Source organism: Hemiscyllium ocellatum, chromosome 9, assembly GCF_020745735.1.
Source record: "Hemiscyllium ocellatum isolate sHemOce1 chromosome 9, sHemOce1.pat.X.cur, whole genome shotgun sequence".
NCBI classification, from domain to species: Eukaryota; Metazoa; Chordata; class Chondrichthyes; order Orectolobiformes; family Hemiscylliidae; genus Hemiscyllium; species Hemiscyllium ocellatum.
The window spans coordinates 95,435,617-95,450,629 of record NC_083409.1 but is presented as its reverse complement, the minus strand read 5'-3'; the positions used below and the strand labels follow the sequence as shown (position 1 = coordinate 95,450,629).

General features: G+C 44.4%; 1 protein-coding gene across 1 annotated transcript in view; it reads right to left on the bottom strand.

The window, feature by feature from the left end:
- The window catches only part of abca4b (ATP-binding cassette, sub-family A (ABC1), member 4b), a 125,706-nt gene that overhangs the window by 34,775 nt on the left and 75,918 nt on the right, over positions 1 to 15,013 (bottom strand). Inside the window, exons 26-27 of the mRNA XM_060829599.1 lie at positions 2,259 to 2,548; positions 193 to 317 (exon numbers count right to left, since the gene is read on the bottom strand). Of these exons, the coding sequence (XP_060685582.1) occupies positions 193 to 317; positions 2,259 to 2,548 (415 nt within the window). The remainder of the gene's footprint in view (positions 1 to 192; positions 318 to 2,258; positions 2,549 to 15,013) is intronic.

The following is a 15,013-nucleotide window of genomic DNA, read 5'->3' as shown; positions in this document are numbered from 1 at the left end:
AAGTACATGTATGGGATAGTTATGGAGGAGTACGGACCAAACACAGGCAAATGAGACTAGATTAATTGTGAAAAATGGGCTAGCATGGATAAGTTGGGCCGAAGGGCCTGTTTCCATGCTGTAAAGCTCTATGACTCCATGACTTAATCTTAAACAATGTGAAATTGTTGGGAAGAGTTTGAATAATCTTACCTGAAAAAAGTGTACTGTTTGCCGTACATCCATGGGTGAATTGTTAAACTTTGATATTCTCCAAAGGGTGGGATTATGAGTGAGAAGATTAAAGCTAACAGCACAAAGTTGGCAGGAAGGAGAAACTATTAAAAGAAGAGATTTAAATTTAACTTGGTGCTGAATCAATTACAAACCCTTATAGTCAGCAAAGTCAGTTAATGTTTCACAACAGTAAATGTTGCTCTTTTCACTTTTGAGAATCTTGGCTGTTTGTACCCACTATGATATGCAATATGAAACAAATCTACTGGTCAGCTTTCAGAGTAAATCACAGCACTCACAGCTGTGTACGAATCAACAACAAATACCTGCATTTATATAATGCCTTTAACATAATCCCAAGGTTATTCACAGGAGGGTTAGCAATCAACATTTGGCACCAAGCCACAGGAAAGTTTAGCTGTGTCAAAGGCAAATGGCATTCAATGAAGAGAAATGAGAGATGATGGATTTTTAACTTGGACAAACAATATAAAATAAGGGGCACAATACTTAAGGGGATGTTAGAGCCGAGGGACCTGGGTATATATGCATATATTTCACTGAAGGCAGCAGAATTGTTAAAGGGAACTGTTAATAATGCATACAATATCTTGGGATTTATTATAGTGGCAACAGCAAGGAGGTTATGCTGCATTTATACAAGACACTTGTTAGTATTCAGCTGGATTATTGAGTACATTTTGGGGCACCAACACTATAGGATGGATGTGACTGCATTGGAGAGTGTGGAGAAGAGGTTTATGAGAATGACTTCAGATATTAGATACTTGATTATGAAGATAGATTGGAGAGGTTGGATTTGTTCTCCATGGAATGAAGGCAGCTAACGGGAGATCTGATAGAAATTTTTTAAATTGTGAGGGGTCTGGATAGAGTCGATACAGAGAAGCTCTTCTTGCTTGCAAAATGATCAAGGTTGAGAGGGACAGATTTAAAATGATTTGCAAATGTTGTAGATGTGATGTGAGAAAAGCTTTTCCATATGATGTGTGGTTCAGGTCTGGAATGCACACCCCAGAAGTGTGAGGGAGATAGTGTTAATTGAGGGATTCAAGAGGAAACTGCATGATTATGTGAATAGAAGAAATGTGCAAGGGTGAATGGAGGAGAATGGCATCAAGTTGGTGTGTTGTTGCAGATCTGACGGGCTGAATGTCCTCAGCTACTCTGTAACAGTTCTGCTACATACTGTCCCTGGAGGGGCACTGGAAGGTTGTGTAGACTATATAAAGGTGGAGAACCTGTCACCTTCTCAGCTTTTCCTAGTTATGTTCAGGGTGGCTAGGGTCAAGGATGGCTTCCCACCCAGATGCAAGTGGCAGCAACACATCAGGAGACCTGAAGTGATCACAGCCATCATTTCTGGTAATGCTGAGGGGGTACTGGAGAGCTGCCAACATTTGATTCTCTGGGACATGCCATCTGAAGATATCATTCGTCCTGTAGTGATTGGCATTAAATAAGGTCACAAGGGCCTGGTGCAGCTAGTGGTCAGGCCCATTAGTGCAATCATTAAATTCTACTGAGAGAGTTTTGAGTTTTTTATAACCTTTAAAAAAATATTTGAATGAGCACCTGAAGTGTTATTACATTTGAGGCTATGGGCCTAGTGTGGGAAAACAGGACCAGTGTAAGTAGCGGCGGCATAGACTCAATGGGCCGAAAGGCCTTTTCTGTCCTATATGATTCTATGATTCAATGGGAATTCCAGATTTCTAGGGCTAAGCAACTACGTCATGGCTGCCCAACAGTCCGAGATACCCAAGAGCCCAGAGCTAAAGGGGTATGTGGTGGCACATCAGCTCCAGTGAGTGCTTTCAGGAGGGAAGGGGGAAACTGGGACCCTGTATTACAGTGTGGACAGGAATTGATGGGGGTAAAAATGGATTGAGGTTTATATTTATTCTTAGCAACACGTGGTGCATTTGGAAGTTACTGCAGTAATCACTTGTTCAAATGAAAAGCTGACAACGCAGCTAAAGTCAAAGCAGATCAGTGCGGCCTGATGTTGTTGATTGTACCTGAGCCAAAAAATCCTTCTGACTGCGAATAGCATGGTTGAATCTCTTGATAAACAATGCCTTGAACTGTTGTTTGACCAGGTCTGAACCTTGGATCTGCCTGGAGCCTTTGCCATCATGTCCACCGGGTGGGGGGTCGTCGGTAATGGGGCCAGGAGACTCTGCAGTTGCTGGATCTGTACCTGCCGTCAACGCTTCCCCATTTGGTTTCACCTCAGAAGCAGATGCTTTTCTTTCAGCACTTTGGCCTTTCTCTGCGGCCTGTCCATTCTGAGAAGCCTCTTTGGATACTAAATAGATTTAAAATGTTCTCAATTATCATATTTATCAACAATATAGTGCCTTTACCTATAAAGCTTCATCTTATCATTTGATAAATTAAACAATATGAATTTGGAATGAATATGGAATACAGAAGATCTGTCTCCATTCCTACATTATGGTACATACTTTCATAAATCATTGCAATTCACATTCGCTCAGTTCATTGATTTCAAATCTTGTTTCCAATCTATAAATTATTTCAAACCTTTTCACAACCTCCTCCATTCTTCTGCACTTCTCTGAGCCCTCCACTCCCAGAGTCCTGGGTTACTGTGTATCCCTCACTCCCACTCTCCCCTTCATCTCCCGGTAGCTGAAAATGCCGCCATTTTAACCCAATGCATTGAAACTTCTCCCTTCTTATCCTTGACCTCTTTTCCTCTCTCCTCTCCTATTCAGCAGATTGTGAAAACATATTCTCCTGGCTCCAAACTAGCTTTCCTGGATTTTCTTCTGACAGATTTTCTTGAAATGTCAAAGTATTTGACAGATCCTAGTTATCCTTTTTGACTGTCGGTGAGGATATTACAACAAATTGCGTTTATGTGACATTCCCTAAACTTGAGGCACTTCACAGTAGTGTAGACCACAAAAGGTGACACTGAGCTATTTAGTGACATTAGAACAAGCCATCAAGAATTTGTATATGAGTTAGGAACTACATTAGCATCAAGCCTGCTTTGCCGAGGTTTGTCTAAGAGGTTTGATTTAAAGGGCAACTCTCCAAGTAGGACAGAGACAGAGAAATGGAGGGATCGAATTCCAGGGCCGAGTTACCTGACAGCTCAGTGAAGGGAATTGGGAATGGCCAGAAATGTCGCAAAGTAGGATTAGAATTAGAATTAACTTTGCTGTTACACTCACAGGAGTACTGTGAAAAGTTTATAAAGTCGCCACTTATGACACCGTTTTAGGTACAAAGATACCTAGATGTAGATTCTTGGAGGAATAAATTATAAAAATAAAGAAATAAAATGTCCAGAATAGTGTTGGTGGAGACAGCAGAATAAAAATGGAGAAACTTAGTCTGGAGTGTTTGTCTTCCCAAGTATTCTGCTTTTCATCTGGTTTTTGGAAAGGTTATAACCAGAATGCTGATTGCATGAGGATATCAGATGATAATTTATTTAGGCTGTTGTTAGGAAGTGATGGTTCAGTGGACTGTGTATACACTGTCAGCCATGGACAGCCCTTATATACAATTAAAGCTTTCAATAACTAAAATGTGGGGAAGCTGAGGACTGTAGATGCTGAAGATCAGAGTCGAAAAGTGTGGTTCTGGAAAAGCACAGCCGGCCAGGCAGCATCTGAGGAGCAGGAGAGTCGATGTTTTGAGCGTAAACCCTTCATCAGAATGAGGGGGTGGTGCCCAAGGGAGCTGAGAGATAAATGGCTGGGAGGTGGGGCTGGGGAAAGGTAGCTAGGAATGCAATAGGGAGATGAAGCTGGGAAGTGATGGTGATAGGTTGGAGTGGGGGGTGGAGCCAATAGTTGGGAAGGAAGATGGACAGTTTAAGAGGTGGTGCCGAGTTGGAGGGTTGGATCTGGGATAAGGTGTGGAGGGGAAATGTGGAATCTGGTGAAATTGACATTGATTGCATGTGGTTGGAGGGCCCCAAAGTGGAAGATGAGGCATTGTTCTTCCAGGCGTTGGGTGGCTAGAGTATGGTGGTGGAGAAGGCCCAGGATTTACATGTCCTTGGCAGAGTGGGAGAGAGCTGAAGTGTTTGGCCACAGGACGGTGGGGTTCTTTAGTGCGTGTGTCCCAGAGATGTTCTCTGAAATGTTCCACAAGTTGGTGTCCTGTCTCCCCAGTGTAGAGGAGACCACATCGATAGCAATGGACAGAGTAGATGACGTGTGTGGAAGTACAGGTAAATCTCGGTCAGAAGTGGAAGGATTCTTTGGGGCCTTGGATGGAGGTGAGGGGAGAAGTGTGGGTGCAGGTTTTACATCTCTTGTGTTGGCAAGGGAAGATGCTGGAAGTGGAGGGTAGGTTGGTGGGAGGCGTGGACCTAATAAGGGAGTTGCGGAGGGAATGGTCTCTGCAGAATGCAGATAGGGGTGGGGAGGGAAATATATCCCTGGTGGTAGGGTTTGCTTGTAGGTGGCGGAAATGGCAGAGGATGATGCAATGTATCCGGAGGTTGGTTGAATGGAAGGTGAGGGTGGGGGGAGTGGTGGTGGGTTCAAAGGCAGAGGTGCGGAATGTGGGGGAGATGCGCTGGAAGGCATTGTTGACCACATGGGAGGGGAAATTGCGGTTCTTGAAGAAGGAGGCCATATGGTGGAATTGGTCCTCTTGGGAGCAGATGTGGTGGAGGTGGAGGAATTGAGAGTAAAAGATAGCATTTTTACAGGAGGCAGGGTGGGAGGAGGTGTAGTCCAGATAGCTGTGGGAGTCGGTGGGTTTGAAGTCTACTTTTCCAGCACCATACTAAAATGTTGAAATTAATTTGCACAAAATGCTCACCCTAAACCATGACAATTGATGCCAAAACCTTGGAAAGGATGAGAATTTATTTGAAATTTGAAGCAAATGTTACTTTTTCAGGAAGGCACTGATTCTACTATTTTAAATCAAATTAAAACTATGGGATTCAGAATCTCAGCAGAAACTGACGTATCCAGGTGGAATAATGAAGAGAAGACCCACAACAATATTCACTGGGATATGAGGAAAATCCAAAAAATGTTGTCTTTGAAACTGTGGTGTCTGAAATGTCAAACAATGGCAAAAACAAAGCCTGAGGTCTGAATCTTACATTTTTGGTTAATATCGAGTTGCACTGAGTTTTTTTAGAGTGTCTCTCGGTGCAAGGCCTGGCGAGTTTTATCTTTTTTTCTTTGTCTTTTTTCTTTTTTTTCTTTTTTCTCTTTCTTATATCAAAGGGCAATGCTGTGTGGGACACTCCTAATTTTTTTTTAATTAACCCCCGCACTACCGCCTAAATGCGGTAGTGCTGGCGAGTTTTATCTTAGCAAATTTGCCTCGTTAATTGCCTATCCCATACAGCTTCTCTTATGTTCCAATTCTGCCCCATCTTTCCATATGCTGATCCTGGAACAACACAGCATTAAGTGGATATCCACCAAGGAACAGCCACAGCCACTTGCATGCAAACCATCTGAAGAGCCTGGATAGACACTGGTATTCTGAATCTGCCCTGCTCAGTCAAAGAAAGAGTCTGAGGAGAATATGGCTCTGCAATTCTCTAATAAGCTCCATCACTACTTGGATTGCATCTTTGCCCAGAGCTTGCAGCCCCCAGTCCTGTAAGCAAAACCATCACCTTATGCCCTTAGTTTCTAAGGATAGACTCAATAATCTGTGGCACACATCCCCTTGACCAACATGGCGGGACAGCGCCAGAGAAGACTTAGGCAGAAGTGGGTACTGCAGATTCTGGAGATTTGAGTCAAGATTAGAGTTGTGATGGAAAAACACAGCAGGTCAGGCAGCATCTGAGGAGCAGGAAAATCAACATTTCGGGGAAAAAGCCCTTCATCAGGAAGGCCTTCATCCTGATGAACAGCTTTTGCCCGAAGCGTCGATTTTCCTGCTCCTCGGATGCTGCCTGACCTGCTGTGCTTTTCCAGCACCACTCTAATCTTGACCTCAGAGAAGACATGCCCAGCCCACTGACCACTCCCCGACTGCAATAGCTCTGCTCCTGGACTGGCCACTACAGAGCTAACAAAGAACCCTCTGCCTGAGAAATCACCTCCCCCACAACAGGACACCTGACTGTAGCCAATCTCCTGGTCTGGTATCGGATGCTGCCCCCAACTTACTGCACCAGGATCCCCTGATTGAAGGGTGGTGCCATCATTTTCACTGAGGAGTGCTCTCCCAACACTTTGGGACATGGCTGTGTGCTTACTGCAGGTGCATTGTGTTAGCCACGCAAGTTGCTAGCAGATGGCGGAAGAGTGAGATTGAACAGCAGTGTGTTACATCTACAAGATGTGCAGACCCAAGACGGAGAGCTGCTCAGCAGAAAGGCAAGCTGCCTGTGGTTGTGACTGCACTAAATGGCAAGGCAAGGCTAGGCAGGGAAGCTAGGAGCATGCAGGTTGGTGAGTGAATGCTACGACAGAAAGTGAGCTACCCTGAGCTGCAGCCTGGTCCAGTCTGAGAACAGGCTATGCAGGTCAAGTGGATTGGCCATGCTAAATTGCCCAGAATGTCTAGAGATGTGCAGGTTAGGTCGTCTAGCCATGGGAAATGCAAGGTTACAGGGATGGAGGTGGGTGAGTTTGGGTGGGATGCTCTTTGGAGGGTTGGTGTGGACTTGATTGGCTGAATGGTCTGCTTCCATACTGTAGGGATTCTATGATTTCCTTGTCAAATTGTCCCAACATGGAGCTTGTTTGGTGAATTGAGTGGGGAGATGAGTTGGGAGGCTGATTATGAATGTAGGCTGTCAACCAGCATTAATCCCTGTCAATTGGTATCTTACTGGGCACCAGTTAGAATCTCCCCATACTGCTTGTGGAAAGCGTAAAAGATGGAGTGAGATGATCTCGACATTGAGATGGACCCTGCTCATCAAAATCTGCCATACACCTCACCACAGCCCACACCACTCAGACCCTGACTAGATTCCACCCAGGCGTAATAAACCCAGAGAGCTGCTTCAAGTTGAATGGTGGCCACGGGAGAAAGGTTCAGTTGGAAAAAGGTTCATTTGGAATTAATATCAAAATTAAAAGGGTGGTGAGAGTAAACATGGTGGAAACCTTCAGGTACTGTAATTGGAGAGATGGTGTCTTCTGGCTGGTTGAGCTATGATAACCCAAATGGTCTTCATCATCCATGTTTACTTGTGACTTAATAACAACATTGGAGCAGGCCACTCTATAATGATCATCAATAACAGAATGAAATTGACAGTGAAAGTTGCTGAACTGAAGCACGTATTGTCAAAATCTTTCATCCTGCAAGTTACCCGGACAAAGCCAAGAATGCTGCTTCTCAAACAGGCACGATGGACAAAACTCTTTGACAACATGGTACTTTTTCAGCAATATTCAATTTCTGCACTTCCAAACGAAAGCAGACAATTCAGTATTAAGCAGGAATTTGCTTTGTACAAAAGTATTCCTTCCCCTCTAACTATCAGTTTAGATTTTGAAATTACCTTTCAACATAATTACATTTGCAAGCTACCAATAATGCTATTTTGTGATTCCATGTAAGTATGCATCTGGCAGCCTAATAATTAAATGTAAATATAATTACGCAACTTCACATCAATGAGACATCACTGCTCCACAACCCTTTTGTTCTTCTGTTTAACTTGACTATAATTTAAAGGCATCTTCTGTACCAGACGTTTTGAAATGAATGTTTTCTGCAGGATGATGATGAGAGGGTATTCCTGTTGTGGCATGGAGTTGGAGGTAGTGATTAAAGAACAGCCACTCCCTGCCCGATGGCTCAGCAGGTTTATTCAGGGAAAAACTGAGGCAGAAACACTGGGAAAGGCTGATGCTTGCACTGCGCTAATGTAGCTCATCTGAGTGAAAGTGATAATACCCTCAACACCACATGAGATGTTGGATTAGGGAGGAGGAAAAAACAAAACGCAGCCTCATCATTACCCAATTAACCCTTGCTGGAAGTGCCCAAGTCTGGGCATTAGTCTAATGACCTTTAATACTCAAATATTTATCGTAAAGAATCAAACATGAATATTCTCCAGATTAGAGTGGTGCTGGAAAAGCACAGCAGGCCAGGCAACATCTGAGGAGCAGGAAAATCAATGTTTTGGGCAAAAGACAGTCATGAATATTGTCCACTTGAGCAAAACCATTGGATTCTTAGTCCCTGGTAAAGCTAGGTTGCATTACAGGTTTCAATAGAAGAGCAGAAGATGGATGATTGGTGGAGAATAAAGGGTGTGTCTAGTGGAACCCTTCACTGTAGTTATAGACCAGAAGTAGCCTTGACATCATTGCATCACCCCTTCAGCGACACAGTTCAGGTTGGGGTCCATACTATGGGCTGAATTTTCTCATGGGTTCTGGAGTTCCATTGTCGGAATCCAATGGGAGTTCTGCGGCCCGCAAACAAGGGTTGTACTCTACTCCTAACTGGCTACCTCCATGTTTGCCAGGCCCTATCAGAGGGCTCAATTAGGGGCACCTCTGCAGTTTCACCAGCCCCAGGTGAGGAGGGAGTGGGGCCTTTCCGTCCATGGGGCACGGAGTCTCAATCTCTGTCAGGTCACCTCCATTTGGCAGGAAGAGTAGAGGAGCTGAATATTATTTAAATGCAGAAAGATTGCAGAAAGCTACGGAGCAGAGGGATTCGGGAGTCCTCATGCATGAATCACAAAAAGCTAGCATTCAATAGGGTAATAGGGAAGGCAAATGGAACGTTGGACTTTATTTCAAAGGGAACAGGGTATAAAAGGTTTTGTAAAACAATGGAAGCCATTAGTCAGATCAAAGCTGGAATAATGTGAATGGTTTTAAGCCCCTCATCTGAGGATTCAAGGCATTAGAGACAGTGCACAGAAGGTTCACTAGATTTTTTCTGGGCATTAAAGGTCTGTCTTCTAGGAGAGGTTGAGTAGATTGGGCCTGCACCTGTCAGGTTTTTTTGAAAAATGAAAGGTGACCTTATTGAAACCTATAAAGATTCTTAGGGAACTTGACAGGGTAGATACAGAAAGATTATCTCGCCTGATGGGAGAGTCTATGATCAGAGGGCATTAATTCAGAATACAGGGTTGCACATTTAAATCATTTTGAGGAGGGAATTCTTTTCTCAAAAGGTTGAGAATCTATGGATTATTTTTTACCACAAAGGGCTGTAGAGGTTGGGTTATTAAATATATTTAAGGCTAAAATTGACAGATTTTTAATCAGTAAAGGAATCAAGGATTATAAGACCATAAGACCATAAGACATAGGAGTGGAAGTAAGGTCATTCGACCCATCGAGTCCACTCCACCATTCAATCATGGTTGATGGGCATTTTAACACCACTTACCCGCATTCTCCCCTTAGCCCTTAATTCCTCGAGACATCAAGAATCTATCAATCTCTGCCTTGAAGAAAAATTATGAGGAAAAAACAGGAATGTGGTGTTGAGGGTTATCAGATTAGCCAGGATCTCAATGAATGAAGGATCAGGTACAATAGGCTGAATGGCCTACTGCTGTCCCATGCCTCATCAGGTGGTTTTGTCAGTGGTTGCCAAGGTGACTCGAATTAGGCTTAAACCATGTGAATTCCTGATGAAGGCCTTTTGCCCAAAACATCGATTCTCCTGCTCCTTGGATGCTGCCCGACCAGTTGTGCATTTCTAGCACCATACTCTCGACTCTGATTTCCGGCATCTGCAGTCCTCACTTTCTCTATGTGAATCAGCCGCCAACCTCCATAGAGTGGGTACCACTGGGAAATATCCCTGCTGTTGGAAATGATTTAGGGGGCTGGCCTGATGTAGTGCCCCACTTACAAGCCTTGGCTACAAGACCTAGAAAATACAGGCCTGTGAATTTACAGTTTTAAACATAGACAGTTATTAAATGGGACAAGAATTGTTTACCTAGTGATTTTGAAAGTTTTTAGAACTCATTCCATTGAAGTTTGAATTAGTACACTTTACTAGTTAGATAATTGTGCCCTTCCTTCATGATACTGATGTACTGAATAAAGACTGCAGCAATTTGGCAACAAGTGATCCAACTGTTGGTATTTTGTCTTTTGAAGTAAACTTTGAGGGGTTTTTTAAGCTTGCAGACCAAATTCCGAAGAAGTAGAGATTAGCAGCCACATTATTAATATGGAAGTTATTAAATTTAATGCCCCATAATTGTTCTTTTAAAATTTGGTCAGCAGTTTCAAAGGGCCTTTACTGTGATGGTGGAAGGGGGAGGTGGAAAGAATCACATTCTTAATGGGTTTCATTCCGAAGAGATTGGTTTATTTTGTAGTCGGGTCAGAGATCTGGGAACAGCAGTGTTTGTGTATGTGTTGCAATGACTTTTGAACTGGTGCCCTGGTTTCTCTCAAAGATAGTGTCAGGAATTGAGTTCAAAGGGTGAAAACAGAAACGTCAACAATTAAAATGGGAACTTCAAAAAAATGTCAATCTGCATACTGAATCAGGAATGCAATTCCTTATTTATGGTTTGTTTGTGACATAGCAATTGAATATGTAATTACCGTAGCTTTATAAACTTCTGTGGGTGGGACTGACTTAATTTGCAAGACTAAAAGTGGTTTCTTGTGACAGAAGAGTATACAATTAAACAAATAGACCTGAAAAAAAAATCCATGCTTGCAAATTTACAGAAATGGACTGGGAAAGGACAAAGGATATTAATATATAGAATTGTATCATAGAATGATTACAGCACAGAAAGTGGCCGTTCGGTCCATTGTAACCCCAGAGGTCAATTAGAAATGAAGTCTTCAATAAAATTGGATAGTAAAAGAAGGGGTCATTCAGGGTACATATTTTTGGACAATGGTTGTCTCATATTCTCACCAAACATGGATGTGGAATTGTATGTCTTATTGTAGAATTAAGAGACCAAAAGATTAGAATGTTCCTTTATGCTCACCATTGTTAGCATCAATGTTGACAACTGTTGCCTTGTGTTCCTCTTTAAGACCTGCTTCTGACTTTCTTAGTAAGAGACAGCCTTTTCAAAGATCATGAGTAACAAAGAAAAGAACAATGATAAAAGAAGTTATTAGTAACTTGAATAAATCGTGAACTTTGGTCAAGTTTATGCATTGGGGCGCTGAAGAAGCCATCTCATAAGGTCCCCATGAGTTAGACTTCTAAAATCAGTGTAAACCACCGATAACAATGACAAGAGCGACGGGGCATTGGAACTTTGATGTATCTCCTTCACCAATGAGATGGAAGGATTATTAAAGTAGCAATAGTTGCCATGGTCCCAGAGGATGGTAAGGCTGCTCTATTATTAGAGAGAGAGATGGCTAGTGTTGAGATTAAACTGACAGCTACCATGGCTCAGGTGATGTTGAGAAGGCAAAACCTTCATAATAACCTCAACCAGTGTGGGAATTGAACCTACACTCTTAAAGTCACCCTGCATTGCAAACCAGCCATCCTGCCCTCCTTATGCAGAAATAACCGAAAAGCAGAAATGATTAGATACACTCTAAATCCAAGAAAGCAAGAAAGAGAGCAAAGGAAGGATTGAACTAAGAAAGGGAGAAACAAAAGGTAATTGATTTTTAATGCTACAGTTCCACATCTTGTAATTTGCCTGAATTAAAGAGATTCCACAGTTTACTTTTTCAACTACCGGGCCAGAGAAGTTGCTTGGCACTGCAGTAATTATTGCCATGTCACTAAAAAGCACCTACTCTGATAATTATCAGAGTTAACTTGCCGTGACGAGGTCAATGAGTAATTAATTTGCAAAACCAGCAAATTGCTTTAAAAACCAGTGAGGGGTAAGGGTGAGATACCATTGCACGAAGCAAACAGACTGCCCATATGTAACAACCAACAAGTTCCGCTTGGCCATCTCAATTTACTGGCTGAATTGTACAGACAAAATGCTCTGCTATAAGTTCAGCCTGTTGTGTATAATTTCCAGGACCATTGATGATTAGAACTGATTCAAAGCAATGCATTCAACTGTAGATGTCAGTTAAATTTAGCAATCTGTAATCACCTGGGAAACAATTAACATCATAGAACATCATCAAAAGTAAAACCATAAATGTGCCCCTGGCTATTTCTTTTGCAACACGTATGTATTCTCTAAATACCTGTAGCTTTGGGAACATGCAGAGCCTTCATCTTGTTAATCAGAAATTAATTAACAATGAAAAAGGATGGAAAATTCTACCTGTGTTAAATTGTAAGATTGTATCTCAAAGACTTGGCTACATTGAATAATTGGAAGGTCTTGTGGCACAGGGAGTTATGTCTCTGTCAAAATCTCTAGATTCAACTCTCAATTCAGGATTTGCTGGTCAATGGGAGCGTGTTTGTAACAAAGTCAAACAGGCTGGGTTTCAACTTGTAAATCCTTCCAACATAATTGGATGATAAGCAAAGGAGATCAGCCATATGATGGAAATCTACCATCACTAGCTCCAGGCTACAATGGAGAAAGTGAGGACTGCAGATGCTGGAGATCAGAGCTGAAAATGTGTTGCTGGAAAAGCGCAGCAGGTCAGACAGCATCCAAGGAGCAAGAGAATCGACGTTTTGGGCATGAGCCCTTCTTCAGGAATGAGGAGAGTGTGCCAAGCAGGTTAAGATAAAAGGTAGGGAGGAGGGACTTGGGGGAGGGGCATTGGAAATGCGGTAGGTGGAAGGAGGTAAAGGTGAGGGTGATAGCTAGGAGTGGGGGTGGGGGCGGAGAGGTCAGGAAGAAGATTGCAGGTTAGGAAGGTGGTGCTGAATTCGAGGGTTGGGACTGAGGCGGGGGGGGAGGGGAAATGAGGAAACTGGAGATATCTGAGTTCATCCCTTGTGGTTGGAGGGTTCCTAGGCGGAAGATGAGGCGCTCTTCCTCCAGGCGTCCTGTTGCTATGATCTGGTGATTGAGGAGTCCAAGGACCTGCATGTCCTTGATGGAGTGGGAGGGGGAGTTGAAGTGTTGAGCCACGGGGTGGTTGGGTTGGTTGGTCCAGGTGTCCCAGAGATGTTCTCTAAAACGTTCCACAAATAGGTGGCCTGTCTCCCCAATATAGAGGAGGCCACATCGGGTGCAGCGGATGCAGTAAATGATGTGTGTGGAGATGCAGGTGAATTTGTGGTGGATATGGAAGGATCCCTTGGGGCTTTGGAGGGAAGTGAGGGGGGAGGTGTGGGCGCAAGTTTTGCATTTCTTGCGGTTGCAGGGGAAGGTGCCGGGAGTGGAGGTTGGGTTGGTGGAGGGTGTGGACCTGACGAGGGAGTCACGGAGGGAGTGATCTTTTCAGAACACTGATGGGGAGGGGAGGGAAATATATCCCTGGTGGTGGGGTCTGTTTGGAGATGGCAGAAATGGTGACGGATGATACAATGTGTATGGAGGTTGGTGGGGTGGTAGGTGAGGACCAGTGGGGTTCTGTCCTGGTGGCGATTGGAGGGGCGGGGCTCAAGGGCGGAGGAGCAGGAAGTGGAGGAGATGCGGTGGAGAGCATCGTCGATCACGTCTGGGGGGAATCTGCGGTCCTTGAAGAAGGAGGCCATCTGGGTTGTTCGGTATTGGAACTGGTCCTCCTGGAGCAGATGTGGCGGAGATGAAGGAATTGGGAATATGGGATGGCGTTTTTACAGGGGGCAGGGTGGGACGAGGTGTAGTCTAGGTAGCTGTGGGAGTCAGTTGGTTTATAGTAAATGTCCGTGTTGATTCGGTCGCCCGAGATAGAAATGGAGAAGTCTAGGAAGGGGAGGGAGGAGTCTGAGATGGTCCAGGTAAATTTGAAGTCGGAGTGGAAAGGGTTGGTAAAGTGGATGAACTGTTCAACCGCAATTTCCCCCCAGACATGATCGACGATGCTCTCCACTGCATCTCCTCCACTTCCCGCTCCACCACCCTTGAGCCCCGTCCCTCCAATCGCCATCAGGACAGAACCCCACTGGTTCTCACCTACCACCCCAGCAACCTCCAAATACATTGTATCATCCGTCGTCATTTCCACCATCTCCAAACGGACCCCACCACCAGGGATATATTTCCCTCCCCACCTCTATCAGCGTTCTGAAAAGATCACTCCCTCCGTGACTCCCTCGTCAGGTCCATACCCCCCACCAACCCAACCTCCACTCCCGGCACCTTCCCCTGCAACCACAAGAAATGCAAAATTTGCACCCACACCTCCCCCCTTACTTCCTTCCAAGGCCCCAAGGGATCCTTCCATATCTACCACAAATTCACCTACATCTCCACACACATCATTTACTGCATCCGCTGCACCCGATGTGGCCTCCTCTATATTGGGGAGACAGGCCGACTTATTGCGGAACATTTCAGAGAACACCTCTGGGACACCCGGACCAACCAACCCAACCACCCCGTGGCTCAATACTTCAACTCCCCCTCCCACTCCACCAAGGACATGCAGGTCCTTGGACTCCTCCATCGCCAGACCATAACAACACAACGGCTGGAGGAAGAGCGCCTCATCTTCCGCCTAGGAACTCTCCAACCAGCAGGGATGAACTCAGATTTCTCCAGTTCCCTCATTTTCCCTCCCCCCATCTTGTCTCAGTCCCAACCCTCGAACTCAGCACCACCTTCCTAACCTGCAATCTTCTTCCTGACCTCTCCGCCCCCACCCCTATTTCAGCCTATCACCCTCACCTTTACCTCCTTCCACCTATCACATTTCCAACGCTCCTTCCCCAAGTCCCTCCTCCCTTCCTCTTATCTTAGCCTGCTTGGCACACTCTCCTCATTCCTGAAGAAGGGCTCATGCCCGAAACGTCA